The sequence below is a fragment of the Diadema antillarum genome, unplaced genomic scaffold (assembly GCF_040938485.1).
Source record: "Diadema antillarum isolate AM-2024a unplaced genomic scaffold, OU_Dant_1.0 scf00000074, whole genome shotgun sequence".
NCBI lineage: Eukaryota > Metazoa > Echinodermata > Echinoidea > Diadematoida > Diadematidae > Diadema > Diadema antillarum.
The window spans coordinates 746024-768471 of record NW_027270963.1 but is presented as its reverse complement, the minus strand read 5'-3'; the positions used below and the strand labels follow the sequence as shown (position 1 = coordinate 768471).

Here is a 22448-nt window from a genome sequence, read left to right as displayed (position 1 = left end):
ACACCATTATTATCTCAGAAGCTTTCAAAGAGAGAGAAGAAGGGGGATGTTTACACTGGTAGTAAGAATTCACATTATTTTGGAAAAAATTACGAATTGCCAGCTTGCCAAAAGCCACACAAAACATCACCTGAGCTAATTGCATGCTGTAGTATGAGTTTTGTGATCAGTATCTTCAGCATGATTGGAATTAGGCTCCAAACTGCAAGAAATTGTACAATTCCTTCAAAGTTATCACAATTTGAAAACTAGTGTGATCATTGCACCACAGCAGATGTCTGAAAGATAGAGCAAATAATCTTGATATTTTTTGTTTTATTCCGTCATTCAAAATGCGCCAGTGAAAACAAGGGCAAGGGCCATTTCTGGTACATACTATTTCAGCAGACTTGAGGCATGTGCAGTTTTGTCAACAAAATATCACAATCGGTAGTTAGCGAGATATTTCTGTCCGTCTGAATGGGGGCAAAACAAAAGTCTTCGTACATGGATTGCAGTCAAAATCCTGCTATTTTGGCTGTGAGCACCCGTGTATTGTGAGTTTGCAACCTAACCACAAACAAAAAACAACAACTTGTGATCTAGATTCCTGTCAAGTGACTTTGTTTTGATCACTCCCTGCAAGTCTCATTAGGCAATGTGCCACTAGCTAGCCAGGCTAGGGTCCCATCTTTTGCACACAGCATTTTGCAGAGCCAATGATTCAAGTGCATTGCTGTGGCAAAAGAAAGAAAAAAAAAAACACAACAACCCCAAGGAAACCAAAATTAAATGGCAATAACAAAATGAAACAATCCTTGTTTACATTGTATATTGCAGTTTGAATTGAGAGAGCAAAGATGAAATCTTTTAGTGCTGCGATATTAGCAAGTGAGATTAGGCTTTTGATAAGTAATTTTCCTCATATCTCATTGTAATCATGACCTCGCTTTTGTGTTGCTTGTGTCTTTGTTTCTGTTTCAGAAGACCTCACAGGCACCTCTTTTGTGCTTGGGGTGATTAATGGTCAGTGAAAATTAGCTTGACCTTTTGTGAGCAGATAATGCAGTAACAAAATAAAGGTTAAACTGTACGTGTATTTATGGAGGATAGATCTGACCCATAATGTGGTACTTTTGAACGCATGGCTGTTTTTATGTGCATGTACATTGTATGTCTGTGTGACTGCTGCCTGAGTAAAATTGATACCTACAGATTGCTGTTAGGACAGGGGCGGCGCAGCCGTGGGGGCCGTGGGGGCTCGGGCCCCCACACATTTTGTGCACCATACAAAGGAATACATAAGGTGTCATCACTTTGGGCCCCCACACTTTTTTCAACCCGGAAGTACGTAAGAGGCACTACAATGGGAGGGGAGAGAATGAGCTGAGGACCTTTTTTTTTTTTTTTTTTTTTGCTTGTTAGCTGAAGAAACCCGGAAGTGGACGGGGAGAGATGAGCTGAGGACCTTTTTTTCTTTCTTTTTTTATTGCTTGTTAGCTGAAGAAACCCGGAAGTGGACGGGGAGAGATGAGCTGAGGACCTTTTTTTTTTTTTTTTTTTTTTTTTTGCTTGTTAGCTGAAGAAACCCGGAAGTGGACGGGGACGGGGAGAGATGAGCTGAGGACCTCTTTTTTTTTTTTTTTTTGCTTGTTAGCTCATGAAACCCGGAAGTGGGCCCCCACACTTTTGAAAACAGTGCGCCGGCCCTGTAGGATGCAGTGGTGGTGCATTTGACACATATAAGATTTGAGCAGGGAAGAAATGCCCAGCTTCCCTAATTGTGGAGAGACTTTGAGCTGCTTTGAGCCCTCTTGACCATCCATTTGCAAGCGCTCAAATCGTGTACTGGTATGCTGACCTCCACTTACAATTAGATTGACACCAGATTTGGGATTTGTTTCATGTACAATTAGAATGGTTTCTATACCATCCCTCTCCAAATGAGTTCACTAAAGTAGGACAATAATAGACCACTTTCTAGCCCAGTTGTGAAAAAGATCAAATTCATTAAAAAACAAAACAAAACAAAAACAAAAAACAAAAACAAAAAAAAAAACCAATAATATTTCTGTAATTCAGAAGGAAAAAAAAAATCTTCTTGAGTGTCAAATCAAAGAAGGTTAACCCATTGAGGACAAGTCCCGAGTATACTTGGGCAAGCATCTATGGGAAATGCGTGTTGTAGCAAAATCAAACCGTCCTCAACGGGTTAATTGACTTTATTTTAGTGAAAGTGACTTCAACAAGGTGTCATGTATAATGCTACCATACATTTAGCATTAGTCAAGCAAGTACTGTATATATGCCAAATATTTCACAAGGTTTTTATTTTCATAATTTTGCAAGTTGGGTGCTCTTTGCAAATTCAAAAACAAGCAAAAATATTACGATGCTGACATGAATCTGACATGCAAGATTCATGTCAGCATATAAACAGCATATAAACAGCATGATGATTGTATGATTTATGTGTCACTTTTTTTCATTTGCATACATGTGCAGTAGGTCATCATGCAATTGTACATCAATTCAAAATATTGCCTTGTTGTTACTATTAAAGTTCTTCTCTCTGTTCTTTGTGTTATCATATATTCCTTGCACCTTCAGGCCATCAAATCCAGGAGAGATTGGACCAGTATCCTGCAACAACTCCTGGCAGTTTGATGTCAAAAAAGTCTCTGTAAGTGCACTATGGTATACTATTTATACACTGTATATTCCTACCGGCAGCTCTGTGTAATGATGTCATGGACAGATTATGCAATGTATTCAATGGCACCTGTATCCCTCAGGTTATGAGGTCACGGTATACAAATATACCAGGCCTGAGAGGCTTTGGTTGAAACTATGTGCATGAGGTGACTTCACACGAAATGCACATGGTTTCAACTGGTGCCTCGAACAATGGCCTGGTATATTTGTTTTATATCCCTCCCAATGAATTTAAGAGTAATTGACTGCTGGTATTCTGTAATTCACCCTTTTTATGGCATCCTTGCTTTACTCTTTTCGAGAAGATTCACAGGTCAATCATGCCTTGGGAAAGCAGCAGGAGGGTTGCGCGTACGCGTATAATGAAGAGACAATTGTGCGCTCAGCCACTAAACGTCCTTGACAGTGCACTGCTGTGTACTGGTAAACATGCGCAAACTGCAGACTCAGTACGGGCTTCATGCATGCAATACGCCTATCCGTTCTGTCAAGTACTAGATATGTTGATGTGCTCGAACTGATCAACGATGTGAGCTGCAGCTGTTGTTATGTTTTCTATTGTCTTTCCAGCATTTTCTAACTGTCTATACATGAATTTGGACTATCCTTTGCTGTTAAAAATGCAACAACATCGTAAATTTTGGTAGACCACTGGTCTAAATTCAGTAACAGCAAGTCTAATGTTAGATAAGGCACTGACAATGGTTGCCAAGATTTATGGTACCAGGTAGATCTTTCTACGTAAAAATCTCTAGAATCTAGAACCCATGTTTCAATATATCTACAATAATGCCTAGACTCTGTTGTTACGTAATATTCTGTTCCACAGCGCCATGGGCATCTTTTTAGGTAGAATGATGGCTTTATAAGAATTTCTCTGAGTCTCTGTCATTTTCTTGTATTGAGTATATTGTCTACGGTGTTTGATACTCATTCACTTGTAAATGAAAATTGACTTTGTCTTCTCGTGGAGCGAAGGCACCGCGATACCCATTCATTTGTACATGAAATCTCTCGCAAAGCGAAGGTGTCGCAATACCCATTCATTTACATGTGAAATCTTTCGCAAAGCAAAAAAAGCGCGAATTTCACCAGCGTGATATAGTTTTTTACTATTTCCCTAGGGAGAATAGCAAGATGCGGATTTGTATGGTAGAAATATGTTTTGCGTTTTCAATGCTCTCGACCAATCAGAGGACAAGAAGCAATTTGTGAGGGATATGATACAGTATAGATATCATAGTGATGGTGCATGTACAGTTTGCATACTGTATACGCTGAATATTCGCGAGGTTTTTATTTTCACGAATTTTGAGAGTCGGGTGCTATTCGTGAAATTAAAGACTTGTGTACGCGAAAATATTGACTCTGATCCCGATGTGAATGTGACGTACGCATGTACATTTCTCCATTCAGTACAGACTCGAAGATCGCGAATTTAACCACTCGCAAAATTGGGAATTCCCGATTTGCGAAAATTTAGACTCACAAAATATATGGTGTATACAGTACCTACTGCCATTGAATACTATATTGTTTTGTTATCAAAGAGTTAAGGCTACACTGTAAGCGACATATTCCAGAAAATATTCACATTTGCAATGAAAGGTGGTGCTTCCCCCAATCCATTGTGGAAACTCATTTTAGATACGTTGACAACGAGATGTATTGAAGCAAATGGTACATTGTGCAGCTTGATAGGCCCTAGATTGTCTCAGATCCCCTTCAATGGCAAGTCTAGGGTAGAAGAAACACTGATTGGATTAGAGGGATTAAGTTATTCACAATCTGCTGACGTTTAGTTTGAAACATGCAAGGGTTCTGGATGGTACATGTAGCACCAGTGAATGACAGGGACGCTGTACAAGCCATTGTGAAATACAAATTAATGACAAGGACTCAGTTTCAAACATATAGATTCTGTGTAACGTTTAATAGTGATGGTAGTACGCATTCAAACTGAATCAGTATGTATGCATGTGTCCAGGGTACTACTGTACAGCAAGATATTTTCACGACATGAATCTTTTGTGAACTACCACTGGTACTCAATGCATAATATAAAAAAAGAACTTGGCTATGTGACATGTTTGTTTCTTGGGAGATAAAGCAAACAATTGCTGGTTGATCTGTGGCAATAATGCTCTTTTTAATATTTTTGTAATGCGTTTATTGAAACGGGCTAGAACAGTTGATTATTGAATTACATGTACCTCGTATGTCTTTGAGAGTCTGTAACAATGTAAAGATGATAAAGCATTTTCTGTCCCGTTGGTAATATGTTTTATGTTTAAGTTCATGTTATGGATTTTTCTTCTACCTTTTCTGGAAACCAGGATCTAGTGCCACAGTTGGAGAAGGACTGGCCAGACTTTTTAATCCTGGATCAGTATTATTCGCTGTGGTATGTACACTGTCCTTTCTTGAGCAAAACACTGATTATCATTATTTTTTGTTGTTGTTGCTAGGAGCTTCTTTCGTTTAAATCAGATGTTCATCATGTTTTTTTTTTTTGTGTGTGTATGTGATTAGCATGTCTGTCTTCAGATTCATTCAGATTCATTGTTATTGATTTGTGATGGGACATAGAAATTTTGTTTCCGTTTGACATATTCAATTCAATTTTTCAATTCAATTCAATTCAATTCAATCATAGTTTATTTCCAATCATCGAAATCAAAAAACATAGTACAAAGTATACATGTGATGAAATAATATTGTTCAAACGTTTGCAAAAGGTTCATGTAATATATATACGAGACAAATTATAGAACAACATATAACATGTACAATATTTAGGAAAAACATTGTATAAATACTTCGTGGGTGAGCGGAAAATAAATTCGATTATGAAAAATAGTGATCCACTAAAAAGCAAAGCTTGTCGGACGTGGATCGCTAGATAAATAATGAGTATTAAAATGATATACTATTCTATAACAATATACATGTAATTATTTTGAGATACACCGGTTGGGAAAAAAATATAGAATACCAATGCTAGTGCCCAGACACTGCTCACCGAACCACGTGTACCGGGAAAATGTGACAAGGACAACACGTTCGTACACACATTCGATTACCCACACGTATATACACTGTAAGACGCGAGACAGTACCGAGAGGAGAGAAGACGGTAACAATACAAGTCTACGAAGAACAAAGACGGTAACAATACAAGTCTACGAAGAACAAAAGACAGGAAAGGAAGAGGAGAGAAGAAAGAAGATAAGTCTGCACACAGAACACGCCAAGTGCTGCGACATCAGGACAGGTGAAAGCTCAAGCATGAATTAAAACAATTTAAATTATCTAAGATTATAAGTAGAAAGTAAATGTTTTCTGAGTTTGTATTTAAATGTAACAAATTTGGGGGAATCTTTTAAACTATTATCTAAATTATTCCAAAGTCTGGGTCCGGTATAAAGAAATGTATTTTGGGCATGTGCGGTTCTCATTAATGGAAGATGAAATTCGTCGGATCGTCGCGTGGGATAGTTATGAACATGACTGTTTCGATGAAATGAATCGTGGAATATTTTAGGTAAAGAGTTACTGTTGTAATTAAACGTGAACTGGCCAAGTTGAAACACATACAAATCATTTACTTTTAATATTTTATGGTCAGAAAACAAAGCATCTGTATGTTCTCGGGTATGTAAATTAAAAACAATTCTAAGCGCTTTCTTTTGCAATAAAAGAAGTTTATCAAGTAACATCTGATATGTATTACCCCAAGCAAGAATCCCCTGGTTTAAATAAGGTAGTATCAAACTAGAATAAAGAGTTAATAATGCAGATGAAGGAAGATAATATTTTAATCTTTTCATTACGCCAATGTTACGTGATATAATTTTACATATATGTTATCAATATGATTCCTCCATGAAAGCTTGTTATCGACGCAAACACCAAGAAATTTAAAAGAAGAAACTTCTTCTAAAGGAGTAGTATCAAATGTACAACAATCATGACAATACAAACACATTTTGCATCACAGTTGTGTGTGTGTGTGTGTGTGTGTCAATGACAGTAACAACATATAGATGATGACTGGCGGGGAGGGAACATACCGAATGTTCGACCCGAAAGGTTTGAAATGCTATTGAGGAGGTTATAAGTCCCGAGACGAAGTCAAGGGACTTATAGCCTCCCAAAATAGCATTTCAAACCCTGAGGGTGGAACGTTTGGTACCGGTAAATGTTCCTGACAACAAAAGTCATCATCTGTTATATTATATGGGTTAGTCAACTCTACTTTTTCACATCACTTGTATGGAATAGGCAAATTTATCCTATCGATTGCGTGAAAAATTGTTTGGTATGGTTTGTCATTTGTTACGTGAAATATTTTCCCATGGGAGAACATTACAAAAATGTTCTGCCCATGGGTGAACATAACCAATGTGCCTCCATCACATGGCTGTGTTTAATAGCCAATCACTAACCAGTATTTGACTAACCCATTAATATTGAACATTATGAACATCATAAATAAATCAACTGAAAATATCCCTATGATGAATGTGCCTCTGCTGTTTCAGATGGTTCTCTAACGAAGTTCACAGTGCATCCTAACAACAACAACAGCAACAACAAAAATAACCACAAAATGATATTGGAATGTAAAGAGGAAACTAAAAATTTCAACCATTTTTGCTGGAAATCTTGAATTCTAAGAATACAAGAAAATAAATCAAATGTGTGTATGATAATAATTTTCCTGAACTCTTTATGTGCCATGTTTGCATGCCTGACTCACTGGATGTCATGCCAAACTTGCTTTCCCCGCTCAAACGCACAAATCCATCTTAGGTAATCAGTAAATCACCCGAATACCACAGGACAATGAATTAAGGTTCACTTTCAACTGCATTTCTCACACAGCTTACGTTGGGTGATGGCTGAAAAGCCCCGTTTCAAAAAAGTTGTGTCAACAAGAACCTTGATACAAATACAGTACCACATTTTGTGGTGAAAAAACAATGGGGACTTTCAGTTACACATCTTACAGGGAGAAATTGATATAATGTGACCATGCATCACAAAACCAATGAAAAGTCATGTGTCATTAAATGAGGACTCAAATGGTGAAAAAAGGTGATATGGGTCAATCATCCAAGTAGATCTTTAATTTTCTGATTCCTGAAAGAGTAATTCTTCTTCTACATAATTCTAAAATATAGGGTCTTCAAAAAGAATGGGAAATTGTGTGTTTTTGCAGTCTTTCTAGATCACATTAAAAAAAAAAAAATTAGTGGTATCTTAACTCTTTCCTCACGGAAAACTTGTATACCAGGTTCCCGTGGGAGCAACTGATATATGGGAACCTGGTATACCAGGTTGCCAAGATGAAGAAAAGAGTGCCTGCCGTTATGGCCTAAATTCATATTTCTTTGTGTTATAAAGTCCCCAAAAATGGGTTTGACAAAAAGATAAGAGTTTATTCTATCAGCATATGATCTCTTTTTGTCTGAAAAAATGTGTATATCACAGTAGGCCTATTATTTGCCTTTTTACTGATTTAGTTTTCGCTTGTTCTGCTATAAAAACTTGTATGAACATGTACATAGCGATCAATGCTGAGCTCAGTAGATTCCTGTGTTCGCTGACCCCAGTCATTCCATTCAGGTGCCCTGTTTTGTGTAAAACAAAGAGTCTGTGAGCCCATCAGTGCACGCTCTATTCATACCTCGCACCCCGATTGATATTTTCATTGTTCGATGGCACATGTAGTTGACCATGGAAAGGGGATACATGCGCCGCTTGACTGCTCTCGCACAGGTGGATTACCAACCTCCTGTCCTCTGTAGACTGGGCAAAAAGAATCTCGTTTGGGGGCATTAAAGGCAGTCAGAGAATTGCGGAAGGAACGGGTTAAAAGCCCCAATTTATTTCTTATGAATTTTTTTTGTATTCTTCTCTTTCAGCTGTAATAACTTCTGATGATAGAGTGGTGCTGTTTTTGAATGTTGGTTAAAGTTATTAAATAAAATGTTTTACAAAAGTGTCTAAAATTTCAGCGTAATCTGGAATCCCTTCGTTGTGGTTGCTTTGGAGTTTTACTTCCACGTTTTGTCCCCATCATTGCACAGAGTACATGTTTGTGAAATTAGGTGCTTGAATAGACCTTTACATTGTGTACCTTCAAAGCCTCTTTTCCAATTGAACACTTTTTTCAGTGTGTGTGTGCTTTCTTTCCATTGTTTAGATGAGTTATGCATCTTTTCAAAGCTTAGAGTCTGCTCTTTCAGAATATGGCCTTACGTGTAACTAAAAATCCATGTCTGGCAACTTTTTTGGTGGTCTTGTGATGCAGGGTCACATATACAATGAGCTCGTTGTATCAGATTTGCTCACTGCCAGGCGAAGTATTAATACCCTCACATATGAAACTCACTTTGATAGTTACTTATCATCCGGGAGAAAAGTTTGGGGGTAGCACCATGTGTGCTGCTACCAGCAAACCTTTTTTTCCTCACTTACCTCCCCATGCAAACCTTCAAGCAACACATTACTTATCATTACTTTTAAAGGAACTATGCAATGCAAATGCATGTTGACTTATGTTGCGTCATGATACCTTCAACATCACTTATGTGGTGAGATGGGTTTGCCAGTTTGTGGTTGAAATTTATATCCCTCGCAGTTGTCACGAACCTCAAATAATGTCATGCACTGATACTTGTCAACGTAGTTCCCTCTGTGTGCCTAGAAAAACCCAGTTATGTAGTGTATGTTCTCACTCGTGTTGAAGGAGAGATTCAAGCAGGTAAACAGCATGCTGAAATGGTCCAAATTTGAGCCATTTTTCATTGGCAGGCTTTGCATGAATAGGTGAACTTTCTTGAGCTGATTCCGTGCTTTGGCTACTGCGACCCTGTAAGCTGTTATCTGGGGTCATCACTAGACACCGCCATACAAACATGTGCATGGTGGATTGCCATTGTATTAACTGCAATTCAGACTATAATAGTTAGACTAATATGGAGCCACCTTGAATTAAAGGTACTGTTTACTCCATGATGTTTTGTGGAGTTAACTTTTCACAAATTTTGTGAGTTGTGTGCTGTTCGCAAATTGAAAATGCGCAATAACATATCAACTCTGATGCCGACATGAATCAATGTACTGTACATTTCTCCATCCATTACTGTACCCCACAATTGCAAATTTAACCACTCACAAAAGTGTTGGGAAGTCTGGATTACCGAAATGCAGTCTCCGAAATGCAGTCGACTCATCAGAATTGACAAATATCAACTGACAGTAGACATCTAATTTGTACAAAGAAAGTGAGTTACATTCGATTGTGCTGGCAACAAGCACCTTTTTTGTGTAATATACAAATGGATAGTATATCATATCTGGTTAACATGATCATTTTTATCAACTGAGTATGAATTGGTTCAAAGTCAGAAATGAAAGTATGGAACAGGATGTATGTATGGTAATCCCAACATTTGTGTTTACATCTGTTAAAAATACTGGTCCTTTTTCCCATGCAGATTGATGCAGATAATCTCATGGAGGAATGCCCATAACGGCTCTAATCATAACATTGTTTTGCGCAATAGATGTCTCAGGATTCTCTTGTGTTCGTTGCTTTAGCTTCCATAGTGCTCTTTTAGGAAAACTTTCAGTTTGGAAGAGCAATATTGTGTGATGTCTTGTGCAATATGAAAACATTTTCCATAGTTTTGATATCTCTGTGGACTGGTGTTATTTGTGTTGGCCAGGAATATTGGATCATGCCAGGTGAACGAGGATGTACATCAAGATTCTTTAAGGAATGCCAACTCTTCTCCATTACATAAATTGTGGCATCATGATATATGATAGATTGTAGCAAGGACGTTAGGGACTGTACAGTTCTGGTCGAGGTGAGGATTTAGCTTTTAACGTTTTTGCGAGATATTCAGAAACCACTCTATGAGATGTCAAAGAGCATGCAATTCTAAGGGGTATCAAGAGTTTATTTGATGAAAAATCGGTTTTGAAATGGCTGAGATATCCAAAAACAAGGTGAAACAAAGAGATCCAAATAAAAGGCGTTTGCCTGTCGCCTTTTATTATTATCACTTTTTTGGATATCTCAGCCATTTGAAAAACCAAATTTCGTCAAACAAACGTTGAATCCTTCTTAAAATTCCACGCTCTTTTATATGTCATAAGAGGTTTCTCATTATCTCACTCAGGAATGTTACAAACCTAAATCCCCACCTCAACCAATACTGTACAGTCCCTTTAAGAGTTGGAGTTCCATCTGGCTATACAACTGTAATTATTCAAACAGTTGTCAAATTTCTATTGATGTACAGAAGAATTTTACAGGTGAATTTGTGCCTTTGATGATCGATGTACGAAGCTACCGTCTTGCTGAGCAATCTGAAGATTAATTTTGAACATTAACATAATATTGGCCATATTTTGCTTATTTATTCATTTAATGAAATGAATTTCACTTAATGATAAAGCATGTAAAACAATAGTTAATCCCGTGCAGAAATTTGTGCAAAAGTGTAAATTATTCCTTTAAAAAAATACTCTCATCACTCCCCCCCCCCCCCCAAAAAAAAAAAATGGAAAATTATTGTTGGCCCAAAAAGTATAAACCTATTGAGAAACTGCCTGAAGTAACTGTTTGTGAGTTTCGTGATGAAAGACCTCATATCATGCGATAGTATTTCATTTGCAATACACCAGTTGCTCCCAAGAGACACTGAAATCAATGTTTGTGTGTGAGTTGTACATATGGTACAGGTAAAAAGATTGTGATATATATATTTTTTTCTGTTTGTGACATATACCATGATATAGAGCCTGCATGAGCCCAGATGTGTTCATAAATACGCATAGTGTGGACGTGTGCAAGTGATTATTGGTGTATAGGAATAGGAAATGGGAGTTTTTGCTTCCTTTCCATATCGGAAGTTGTGATTCGGAATTCGATTTGGATTTAAAATCTTGCAGATTGCCAATGTCTAAAAGAGATCATAAATCTCATCTCTTAGATTACATTTGTAACAGCGCAATGACATTGAGAACAATGTTCTTCAAAGAATTAAAAAGCCAGCAGTTCAACATACTAAATTACTTCTACTAAATTTGATAGTGCCACTACTTTTACTTATATCACTACCATGATTACATCTACTAGAACTACCAACATTATTGCTACTTCTTCCACTGCTACTACTCTTACTACTACAACTGTTGTTGCTGCTGCTACTACTACTAGTGCTGCTACTACTATTACTACTAGTACTACTAGTACTACTACTACTACTACTACTACTACCACCACCACCAGTATAGTACTACTACTTTTACTAATATGACTTCTGCAACCATACTGCTAAAATTATTTTTATCACAAATGTGCTAATTATATCAATGTGAAAGGAGTGACTAATTATAAATTGCACACGGCACGACTGCTCCTACGACCTACCTTACCTGCAAGTACTGCTACTACTACTCATTCGATCAGTGTATAAAACCCCAAACTGGAATTTTGGTTCACTCATCGCTTTGTGGTGTTGTCTTTTGTGGACAGGGCACATGAGTGGGACAAACATGGCACCTGTGCGTCTGACCTACCAGCCCTGTATGGAGAGCACAAATACTTCAAGGCCACCCTCAAACTGAAGCAGCAGTACGACATTCTTTCGTGAGTATTGCTCAAATTAGGTAATCTGAAGTTCGTCTATGTTCATACTTGTTGCCACCACCACCCAACAAAGGCACTAAAGCCTTACTACAACCTCTATCAGGGCAATTATCCCCCCCCCCCCTCCCCCCCCCCCCCACTAGATATGATTATGATAAAGTTAGAATAAAAATTAGGTTTAGGGTTAGAGTTTGGGTTTAGGATTAGGGTTAGTGTAAGGGTCTGGGGTAATTGTCCAGGGGTTAATTGCCCTAGACCCCTACAACCACTGCTATCACCACCACTGCCAACAAACAGTGATAACCCCTGGCTACCAACTTAAACAACAGTGAACTCCCTAATTTCCCACAATGACGAAGCCTGCTCCCAACAATGACAATTAGTACAATAGCCATATGATAATGAATCATCCAACCGCCTGTTTTTGAGTGCAGAGCTGAAACTGCATACCAGTTCTAGTCTTTATATCTACGGACAGTACGTGTCATCCTGTGTGGGGTTTGTTGCGATGTAGGCAGGATACACACCGCGGGAAGTGTGAAATATGCAAACTGGAAATGATATCATAAAGCTTTCCCAGATCATATTACAACTTGATAGGGTAAACATAAGACTTTTCTTGTTACCTTTTCCTTGATGATCCTGAAGTGGATTTTTTTTTTCCCTTAGATGGAAGAAAGAGAATCGTCCAAATTACATTACCTACAAGCTTGTATCTTATCAATATCCATAACCTTAACAAGAATATTTAATGTACATGGTCATACATTATTTACATCAGTGTCTGTAATTTGTGAATATATTTCCTGCATATGTAGTCATGGGAATTGAATGATTAGCAAGTGTGTGTGTGTGTGTGTGTGTGTGTGTTTCATGCCATTGTTACTGACAATATAGCATGAAATACATACTGATGTACACTATTGTAGGAGAGAAAGTGTATCCACTTCATAGTAAGATCCTCTCTCCCATTTCAGCTCTTATCCCTAGTAGGAGATTACTTGCAGATCATTCCAGCTGTTGCTATTAAAAAAAATATCAATGTATTATATTCAGGCTGTTACATTCAGGATTACATCCTGTTTGACAGGATGTTCAAACTGTTACTGGGTCATATCAGAATTTGATGATTGCACACGATATCATGGTCCATCATCTTTTGTCAAAATACATGTAGTCCCTTACTGTTCACAGAATGGATGAGGGGATTTTGACATCCGTGTTGATGCCAACAATGCAAAATTGAGATCCTCTTCAGATCCTCTCAAGTCTCTCTGCTGTACACAACTATTTAATCTATTAGATGCAGATGATGTATCATCAAGGCAGATATTGTAACTGGGTGGCAATGGTCACATTGTCCACTAGTATCTGATTATGATTTCCTGTTATCAGTCATTTTTCTTAACTCATTTTCATTATAAAACAATTCTTCTTTGTTTGATGTAAACATTTTGAAGTCAGATGCTGTGGATGATTAGCTATGCAAAGCAACACACAGGGACACCTCACCAAACTACCTTTATTGAATGATGTCACACTTGGTAGTTTCATCGGTTCTTGTAATATAGCATAGATGCACCTGTCATAACCAAAAAAAAAAAAAGAGAGAAAAAAAAAGCTGTCTTACATCTCCAAGAAACTTGGTGACACTGAATATGCAGCATATGAGTAAAAATGCCAAATAAGTGTAAAAGGTGAAAAACATTGTGTAAAAACCAGGTAAAGATTAGAGATCAGAATTTAGTATTGCACCTTTTGCATTGAAGTTTGTAGAGACCATCACTGAGACTTGATCTCAGAAGATGCACACAAAAAAAATTAAAAAAATAGGGCTTACTCCACACTTTTAAATAAATGGTACAATCCTTGGATGGATTTCATTGCATGTGAATAGTAGTTATCAAATTAGACATATATCTCTGATGCTGTTTTACATCAGTAGTTCACTATGGCATCCCTCAAGGGTCACGACTGGGCCCCTAACGTAGCCTGTGAACATGAGCAATCTTATTGGGATTGGTGGAAAGAAATGTTATAGTCCATCTTGTCACTGATGTACACAGATAACGTACAGCATTGTGATGCAGGGGTACAAGAGCCACTGACATTGTTGCTCTTAAAGGTTTGATTTATTACTCATGATGAGAACCGGGATATAAAGTTCCAGTTGATGCTCTAGATACATGACAGCGGAATGATATGATTTATTATTTGTGCCCAAAGCAAGCATTAATGCTCAGTTTCAATGAGCTAGCAATTGGAAATGTATTGTTCAGCTTAAAGCATAGCTCTCAGAAGGGCTCAAAATTCATCTTCCACCATTTGGAATTTGCTTGTAATATATTGACAGGCTCTACCAAGAAACTTGTCTGGTTGGCACAATATGCCAGGATAGTGAGTTGTTTTTGGAGTACTTTGAGATGAAAAGTGTTATATAATTTCAATACTTTAGTACTGACACAACCTTTATTCCTGAAGATCCCTTCCAATTCAGTAGTGGGTGGTTAGAATGTTACAAGTATGTGCTAATCAAAACGTGCCCTAGCAGTATTATTGAAATGCATGTGGCTAATAAGCTGTGCATGTGATTCACTCTTGTGCGATGGATAATATTTGCCCCGATGTATTGTTAATCAATGCAATCGACTATGATTAAAATGTCACATACCAACCACAATGAGGATTGCTCTGAGATTGCAATACTCCTTGCACTCCTTTTTTTTTTTTTTTTCATTTCACATTTTGGTCAATACCCAAGTGTATCTTGATATTAATTGAATATATGGATACCAGACTATAAGCTCAAGCTTGGTAAATGACAGCAAAACTAAATGATTATTGATACACCTGAGCAAGTACCACGGTATCTAAACTCAGTTTTAATGGGATATCAATTGGAAACTACTTTTTAAACCATGGGCTCTTCAGATTCAAGTACTTCAAGTGTGTGTCTTGATATGTATTTCAATATGGAAGCATACATGGGAAATGTACAGTAAATCAATAAAATGTATGATTCATATTCTGTGGTAAATCTGGAAATGTCTGGATCAAGACAACATTGATAGAATTGTTTGTGTCTGTGTCTTCAGCAAGCTAGATTAAACTGTAAGTAATGGTGTATTAAATGCACCTTATTTCCCGCTCAAACAGGTCAAAATTCAGGATGCGGTTTTACACTGTTACAGCCAGTATCTACTTCATGTCTGAATATATATTGTAGACATTGTTCAGTAATGTGTACAACCATTCATTCTCAGCTGACCTTTGGATGATTTAATAGGGTAGTTGAATGTTCAAATAAAGACACATCAGACACATGTTAATCATTTGAAATTTAATGGCGCATCACAGAATTGACATTAGCAATACTGCTTGGAACATCCATTGTAAGCCATTCTGTCTACATAAAGCTAATGGAAGGAACACTGTGCCAATGGCAGTGATGTTCTTTCTTAGGCCCCCATCTCACTAGGAAGGCAACAATGACGACCATGGCGATCTGTGACGATTACAAAAATCGTGGCGTGATCACCGTCCGTCTACATTTTTGTCCTTCGAGGCGATTACACCACGGTTTCTCTATGCTCAACCTGCGCTGTAGGCGATAGTGGCACGATAATGCTACGACGCTGCCACGTTTGTGCCACTTTTCCAAGCCGACGAGACGCTGCTTCTGCGATCAAAGCAATCATATTGTGATATTTGTACGCTTATCAAAGCGTCGCTACAAATTACAACAGTGATACGATTGGAGCGACAGTGATACGTTTACGCCGGGCTCATGCTTCGATATCAAGCGATTGGGTATATAATGGGTTTCATGATTGAATTTCTTCAGGCAGATGTTAGTGTCAAACCAACATGGTTATGCAGAATATGGTTTTACCCTTACATCTTAGCCTTTTAGAACACACCAGTTAGAACCTGATGTGAAGTTGCATTATTAGTTAAGTCATTCATTCAATTAAAAGGGTAAAATGTGTATGTGATATTAAAGAACCGGCTTACGAGCAAACTACAAATCGTATCCTACAATGAGACAATTTTATGAAGATATATATTGAAAAGATGACAACTTAATTTACTTTCATTGACTTGCAATGGTAAATGACAAACAAACAATTTAATAAACAGAATAGATTCGTACTGAGTGTACGTGGAAAAATAAAGTTGATACGCTTTCTTCCACATCCACCTTCGTGGTCTATGCATCACTTTCTTTCTTCTTTCGTTCATGGTTGGTAAAAGTTTGTAAAAGTGGTAATTTTCATAGACGATGGGGGCTGCTTTCGATGCGCTTGAGTTATGCCTAACGCGTTGCTACCCCGTCAGAGTTACGAATGTGGCGCTTTTAATGCGCTTGTGAGGCGATTGTGATACGCTCTAAAACCACGGCGACCTCGCTACGGAAGTTGTGGACATGTTCAAAACTTCCGTAGCGAGGTCGCCGACTATGGCGATGGTGGTGACCCTCCGCGCTTCTGAACCGCTCAAGATACGATGGAGAAGATTTAAAGCGATCAAGCAACGATCCGCCATGCTTTGTCGATTTTTGATGATCGTAGCGGAATCGCCATCTAGTGAGATGGGGGTATTACTCCCTACCCTAACTAGAGCCTTAACCCGTTTAGGACAGACTGATTTTGCTACAAAACGCATTTCCCGTAGACACCTGCCCGAGTATACTCGGGACTCGTCCTCAACAGGTTAAAGATAATATCAAGTTTTGGTACCTCAAAAGTTTCCCTGAATTTCCTTGTCTTAGTTTGTGTTTCAGGTTAAAGTACCTTTCGTATAACTAACACTGTGAGACTTACTCGCCCCAAAGTGCTCTCATGTCTTAGTAATCATGCAATAATGGTTTCGTACCAGAGCCGTTAGTTTGACTCGCCGCCGTACGGCGAGGTAGTACTGTACACGTATTGTACGAAACCATTATTGCAGTGAGTGAGAAAGTCTCACAGTGTTAGTTATATGAAAGGCACTTTAACCTGAAACACAAACTAAGACAAGGAAATTCATGGAAACTTTTGAGGTACCAAAACTTTATATTATCTTTAATATAATCTCATAATATTACATATCGCTTATGCATCACTACCAGGTATTCATCTCTTTGTTAAATAAATTTTAAAATGTTAGGGCCGGGTGGGGGGGGGGGATGAATAGGGAAAAAAATCTTTTGAAGCTAGCTGAAGTCGAGACCACTTGCATGATTTCAAATGTTGTGATTCTATATATTTCTTTCATCTAAGTGGCCTCAAATAAAAACAGTGATAAATCATTTTATGTGTCTGACATGTTTGTTCAACCTTGCAAAAAGATTGCTTCATCACGTCATAGGGAAAATTGAAACAGATGTGCACAGAGAAAATATGAAGAGGTACACACTTTTGTATGCCAAGGCAAATATCCCCCCCCCCCCCCCCCCCCCCACTGCTGAAAAAAAGGAGAGTGGTTTATATATGGGTATGGTTAATACACTATTATTTACAGTATTGCAGTGGGAGGTGTAAATCTACTTCCCTGAAACTCACAGATTGTGGCTACAATGTACATACAGTGGTTAAAAACACTAGTGCATTAAGAATTACATAAGTACAATTGTGTACCTGTGGTTGCTCCAAATCCACAAAGATAAATCTTCTCTTGAGAAATCTTCTTCAGCTGACAGTTACAGGTATTAGACCAGGTTAAAGTCTTGTTAGATCTAAATCTACAAAGCACTTACCTGTAGAGGTCAAGGTCCTAGTTATTCCTGAACTGCCAAAACTTGTATATTATAACCACATCCACAACGTCTGTAGCTGCATTCAATGTAGGTAGATACGTGTATTGTACATTACTAATGTACATCACTCATAGAATGCAAATCTAGTCACATTCACCCCCCCCCCCCAAAAAAAAAAAGAAGAGAAAAGAATAAAGACTAAAGTAAAATTAAATAACTCAGATGAAAAAGCACCCAGCGATCATACATTAGCATGTAGGCCTGCAAAATGCACAGTCCCCAATATATAGAATAAATTGTTTGTGTGCACACTGTACCCCCCACAAACTAGATAATAAGTATCACAACACTTCAGATAAATAGAAGTGCATCTTTTCAATCAAAATCTTTAGCAGAAATTAGAATATCTCTTTATGTAGTTTCTGTACTTTGGACATCTATGTGAATTTTATTACACTGTGCATTTTAAGCTCAGATGAATTAATTTATAATATCATTTCATTGCGTTCATGCAGAAATAATCGCATGGACATTGTAAAGGTTGTCAAACTTGCCATGTGGGCTACAGTGTAATAGGGCGCGATGAGACTTTTGACAATATGTTTGAGTGGCAGGGGTGAGAGGTCATACCATGACTTTATCATGATTGGAGGGACTCTTGCGCACATAATTTTACTGCAAGTCCACATACCAAAGAGAGAGAGAAAAAAAATGGCTTTCATGCATTCATGCTCAGTTACAGTAGTGTTCAGTTTCAGTTGTGACTATACACCGGAGTCCCGGGCTGCCAAAATTGCTGCGATAGTAATTAATGTGTTTTTTGTTTCACTGTGCCCCTCACAGAATTCTGAAGAGTCATGAAATCACACCAGACGAGGAAAAGGTCTACAAGTTCCAGGATATATTTGACGCAGTCAGATACACAGTGGGGACAGACCCCATTATCAATTGCCTATATGATCCGGTGAGTGTTGACCAGTGTCGAGAGTATCCATGTCTGAAAGTGAAAACCGACGTGTGTCCGTGTTCCCCTTGCAATTACATGGAAATTCATGTGGCATGTGCAAACTTAGATTTTTATTTCAAAAGATTTAGGTGATGAGTGTGATGTTTGCATCACCTGGCATACTTAGAGATGGGGGGAAGGAAGGTCTGATCTGTTTAAAGTTTAGTGTATGTATGATATTTGTTTTTAGCATAGTTTGTTATTATCATTGTCATTGTAATTATTATTATTTTTTTTATTATTGTTAATAATAATAATAATAATAATAATATTAATAATAATAATTTTATTATTATTATCATTATTATTATTATTATTATCATTATTATTATTCTTATTCTTATCAGTTCTGAAAAGTGAAGGTGTGTGTGTGTGTGTGTGTAGGGGGGGGGGGTTTCGGGAGGGCTGCAGGCCTAGTCCCCACTGGGTCTGCAGCCTCTGCCACATGTCACAAGTTTTTTCAGTGGACTCCCCACATAACGCAGTCCTCAAGACCGACACTGTTCTTTCATTATAGCGAAATTTCATTATATCCGAACAAATAAGCAATAATAAAACATAAAGGCGATAGTGTTGCCGCCTGAATTTTATTATAACCGTGTTCATTTTAATGGGAGTGCACTCTACTACTACTACTACTACTACTGCCACAACTGCTACTACTGCTAGTACTTCTGGTATGACAATAAGGATTGTAATGATGATGATGACAAAATTATAGAAAACTATTGATATATCATATAGTCTGTGCTTGTATTATTGTATTCATCAGCAGGATCATAATCATCATTATTTAATACTCTGTGTATCGTGTAACAACTTAAAATTGTCACTCTCCCTTTCCTGTTCTTTGCTCAATCCCGACCCAACAGGGGACCAAAAAGGTGTATCTGTCCGAAGTTGAGCTCTGCTTGGACAAACAGTTTGGCCTTGTTGACTGTGTACCTGTCAATGGAGCAGCTAAGGGGACACAGGTTGAGGATGAGAACTGCTCTCGCGACAAAGATATCATGTATCCACCAAGAAAGTAGGAAGGAAAGTGTATGTGTGTGTATGTGGGGGGGGGGGGGGGGGGATGACTTGCTGAAATGTCCCCCCTCCCCCTACTTCTACCGTAATCTTACCGGATTAGGATTTTAGTCTTCCTCGTCAGATGATCTACATCCTGTTAGATTTGGCACCACCTGATCTGGTTGGAGGTTTCACAATTCTCAGGAAGAAACTATGTGCCACTTTTCCCCCATTTGTATTGTAGACAATGCTGCCCTAGTCATTACAGCCTGAGAGTGAAACCACTTATAGCCATAAAAGCACCTACTGTAACAGTAATCATGAAAAAAAAAATATTCAAACATTCAAGAATATGAAATTATGACATGAAAATTGATATCTCTTCGATGATGTGCAGCTCAAGATGTCATCGCAGATTATATATGTGAATTGAAACCACAATCAAATGCAGGCAATTTATTCATGACGTAGATTAAAGTGTTATGTCATATGCAAGGGAAAAAAAAGACAATAAAATTAAATAGATGGGAATACAGGTGAAGGAGGGTGATCTGTTTTGTTCACCTTTTCAGTTATTATTTTATGAGCTGTATGCTTTTGTTTTATTCATTTCAATGTAGATATGCAAGGGCTTACTGATTACTACATTTTAGTCAGAAGTAAGTTTAGCATGTTGGGTCCATGGTAAACAGATTTTTTTGGTTTTTTTTTATAGCAAAGAGTGTTTCTTTAAAGAGTAGATGGATACAACTGGACTGTCTTGTGGGATATTTATGTATCAAATTGTGAAGGACATCGAATTGTAAAGGACAAACATCGAGCTATTTAAAATACTGAATGAATAAAGTTCTATCCAGTAGTATGATGATGGCTGCTCTAAGTAATCCAGACACCTTGCCTCCTTCCAATAACTCATTACTGAGTAGCAGATAATATCACATTTACATAGGAGTGGCAAGTGTCTAATTTCCCCCCCATTTTTTCATTTTTCCCCCTTTTTTTTTCCATTTTTCTTTTGGATGTATGTGTTCACATGTATGTGTATGGAGATGTGTAGTGTTTGTGTGTTCGTGTTTCTGGTCATTTTCATACTAATGTGTATTAAATCGAAATCAATTCAATTTATCAAATTAAAGTGGATAAGCCAATTTGTGGGTATGGTTATAGCAGAGACTCCAACCCAAAGCACCTTCTGATCTGGAGATTCTCCCGCCTGAAACCTCTAGCAAACGGGAGACTCCAAGTTGATGTGTGCGAAGCGCGAAATTTCCAGGGTTCTAGATGCTCTCTGGTGCTATCTAAGGCTTATTTTTTCAACATACGATAGAAATCAGTAAGAAATCCTCTCCAACGGGAGACAAAGAGCCAGGGCGGGAGAAATTAAATCTCAAGCGGGAGAACGGGAGATTTTGCTAAAGTGGGTTTTCGGCGGGAGATCTCCCATCGAAATCAGGAGAGTTGGAGTCTCTGTTATAGACATGTTCTTGTCTCTTTGTGTATACTATGCTTGTGTGTTCCAGTTGTTTGAGAATGTATGAGTGTCTGTCCAAACTATGGTCATTGGTGTCATGTTAATATTGTTAGTTTCTTCCTTTGTAGTACAATCAGTGGTGTATAGAATTCTAGAGGGCTTGGCTGAACATAAGTGCTAAAATGGGTAGTCTGCGAACCTGAAATGCCTGTCTTTCAAGCAGCAAATGTAGATATGTAATTTAACATATCCTGCTACTGTAGTGTAAATGCTTATATACCGGTATTGAATTACAAGAGCTTATACTGTATGAGCTGTTATTTTTGCGAGGATTTAATTTTCACGAATTTCGCAAATCACTGTTGGACCGTGAATTTAACAACACGCGAAAGTTTCGCTATGTGCTAGTGATAATGGACTTACGATAGCCTCAGTGTCAATTCGCAAAAACAACATCTCGCAAAAATGTCTGTGACCTCATTTGCGAAAATATCTGTACGCGAAAGTAATTTGGGGGGGACATCGTTCCTGCTCCATGGCCCTGTTGCATTAAAAGTTGTGATCAAACATAAGTCAGAAAATCAAACATTAGTATCTGATTACTCAATTGTGATTGGCTGATGCCAGACTTATGTTTGATTTTCTCACTTATGTTTGATTTCATCTTTTAATGCAGCATGGCCCAGGTGTATGAGCATGGATGCAGCTATTTTTTGATCTTATTTTATATTTCTGGCATAAAAATATGAAACATTATTTGATATGTGATGAGCTGAAAAATGAATGAGAAAAATAACACTCATCATATGAAAAGAGATGTGTGATTAGTATAAACTGCAGCCTTTCTTGTGACTGC

The 22448-nt window shown here is 37.8% G+C and overlaps 1 protein-coding gene across 1 annotated transcript in view; it reads left to right on the top strand.

The window, feature by feature from the left end:
* The window catches only part of LOC139717277 (ribonuclease Oy-like), a 28735-nt gene extending 8562 nt beyond the window's left edge, over window positions 1–20173 (top strand). Inside the window, exons 4-8 of the mRNA XM_071628770.1 lie at window positions 2590–2662; window positions 5031–5098; window positions 12254–12367; window positions 18948–19068; window positions 19983–20173. Of these exons, the coding sequence (XP_071484871.1) occupies window positions 2590–2662; window positions 5031–5098; window positions 12254–12367; window positions 18948–19068; window positions 19983–20141 (535 nt within the window). The 3' untranslated portion in view covers window positions 20142–20173. The remainder of the gene's footprint in view (window positions 1–2589; window positions 2663–5030; window positions 5099–12253; window positions 12368–18947; window positions 19069–19982) is intronic.
* Window positions 20174–22448: the final 2275 nt, after the last annotated feature.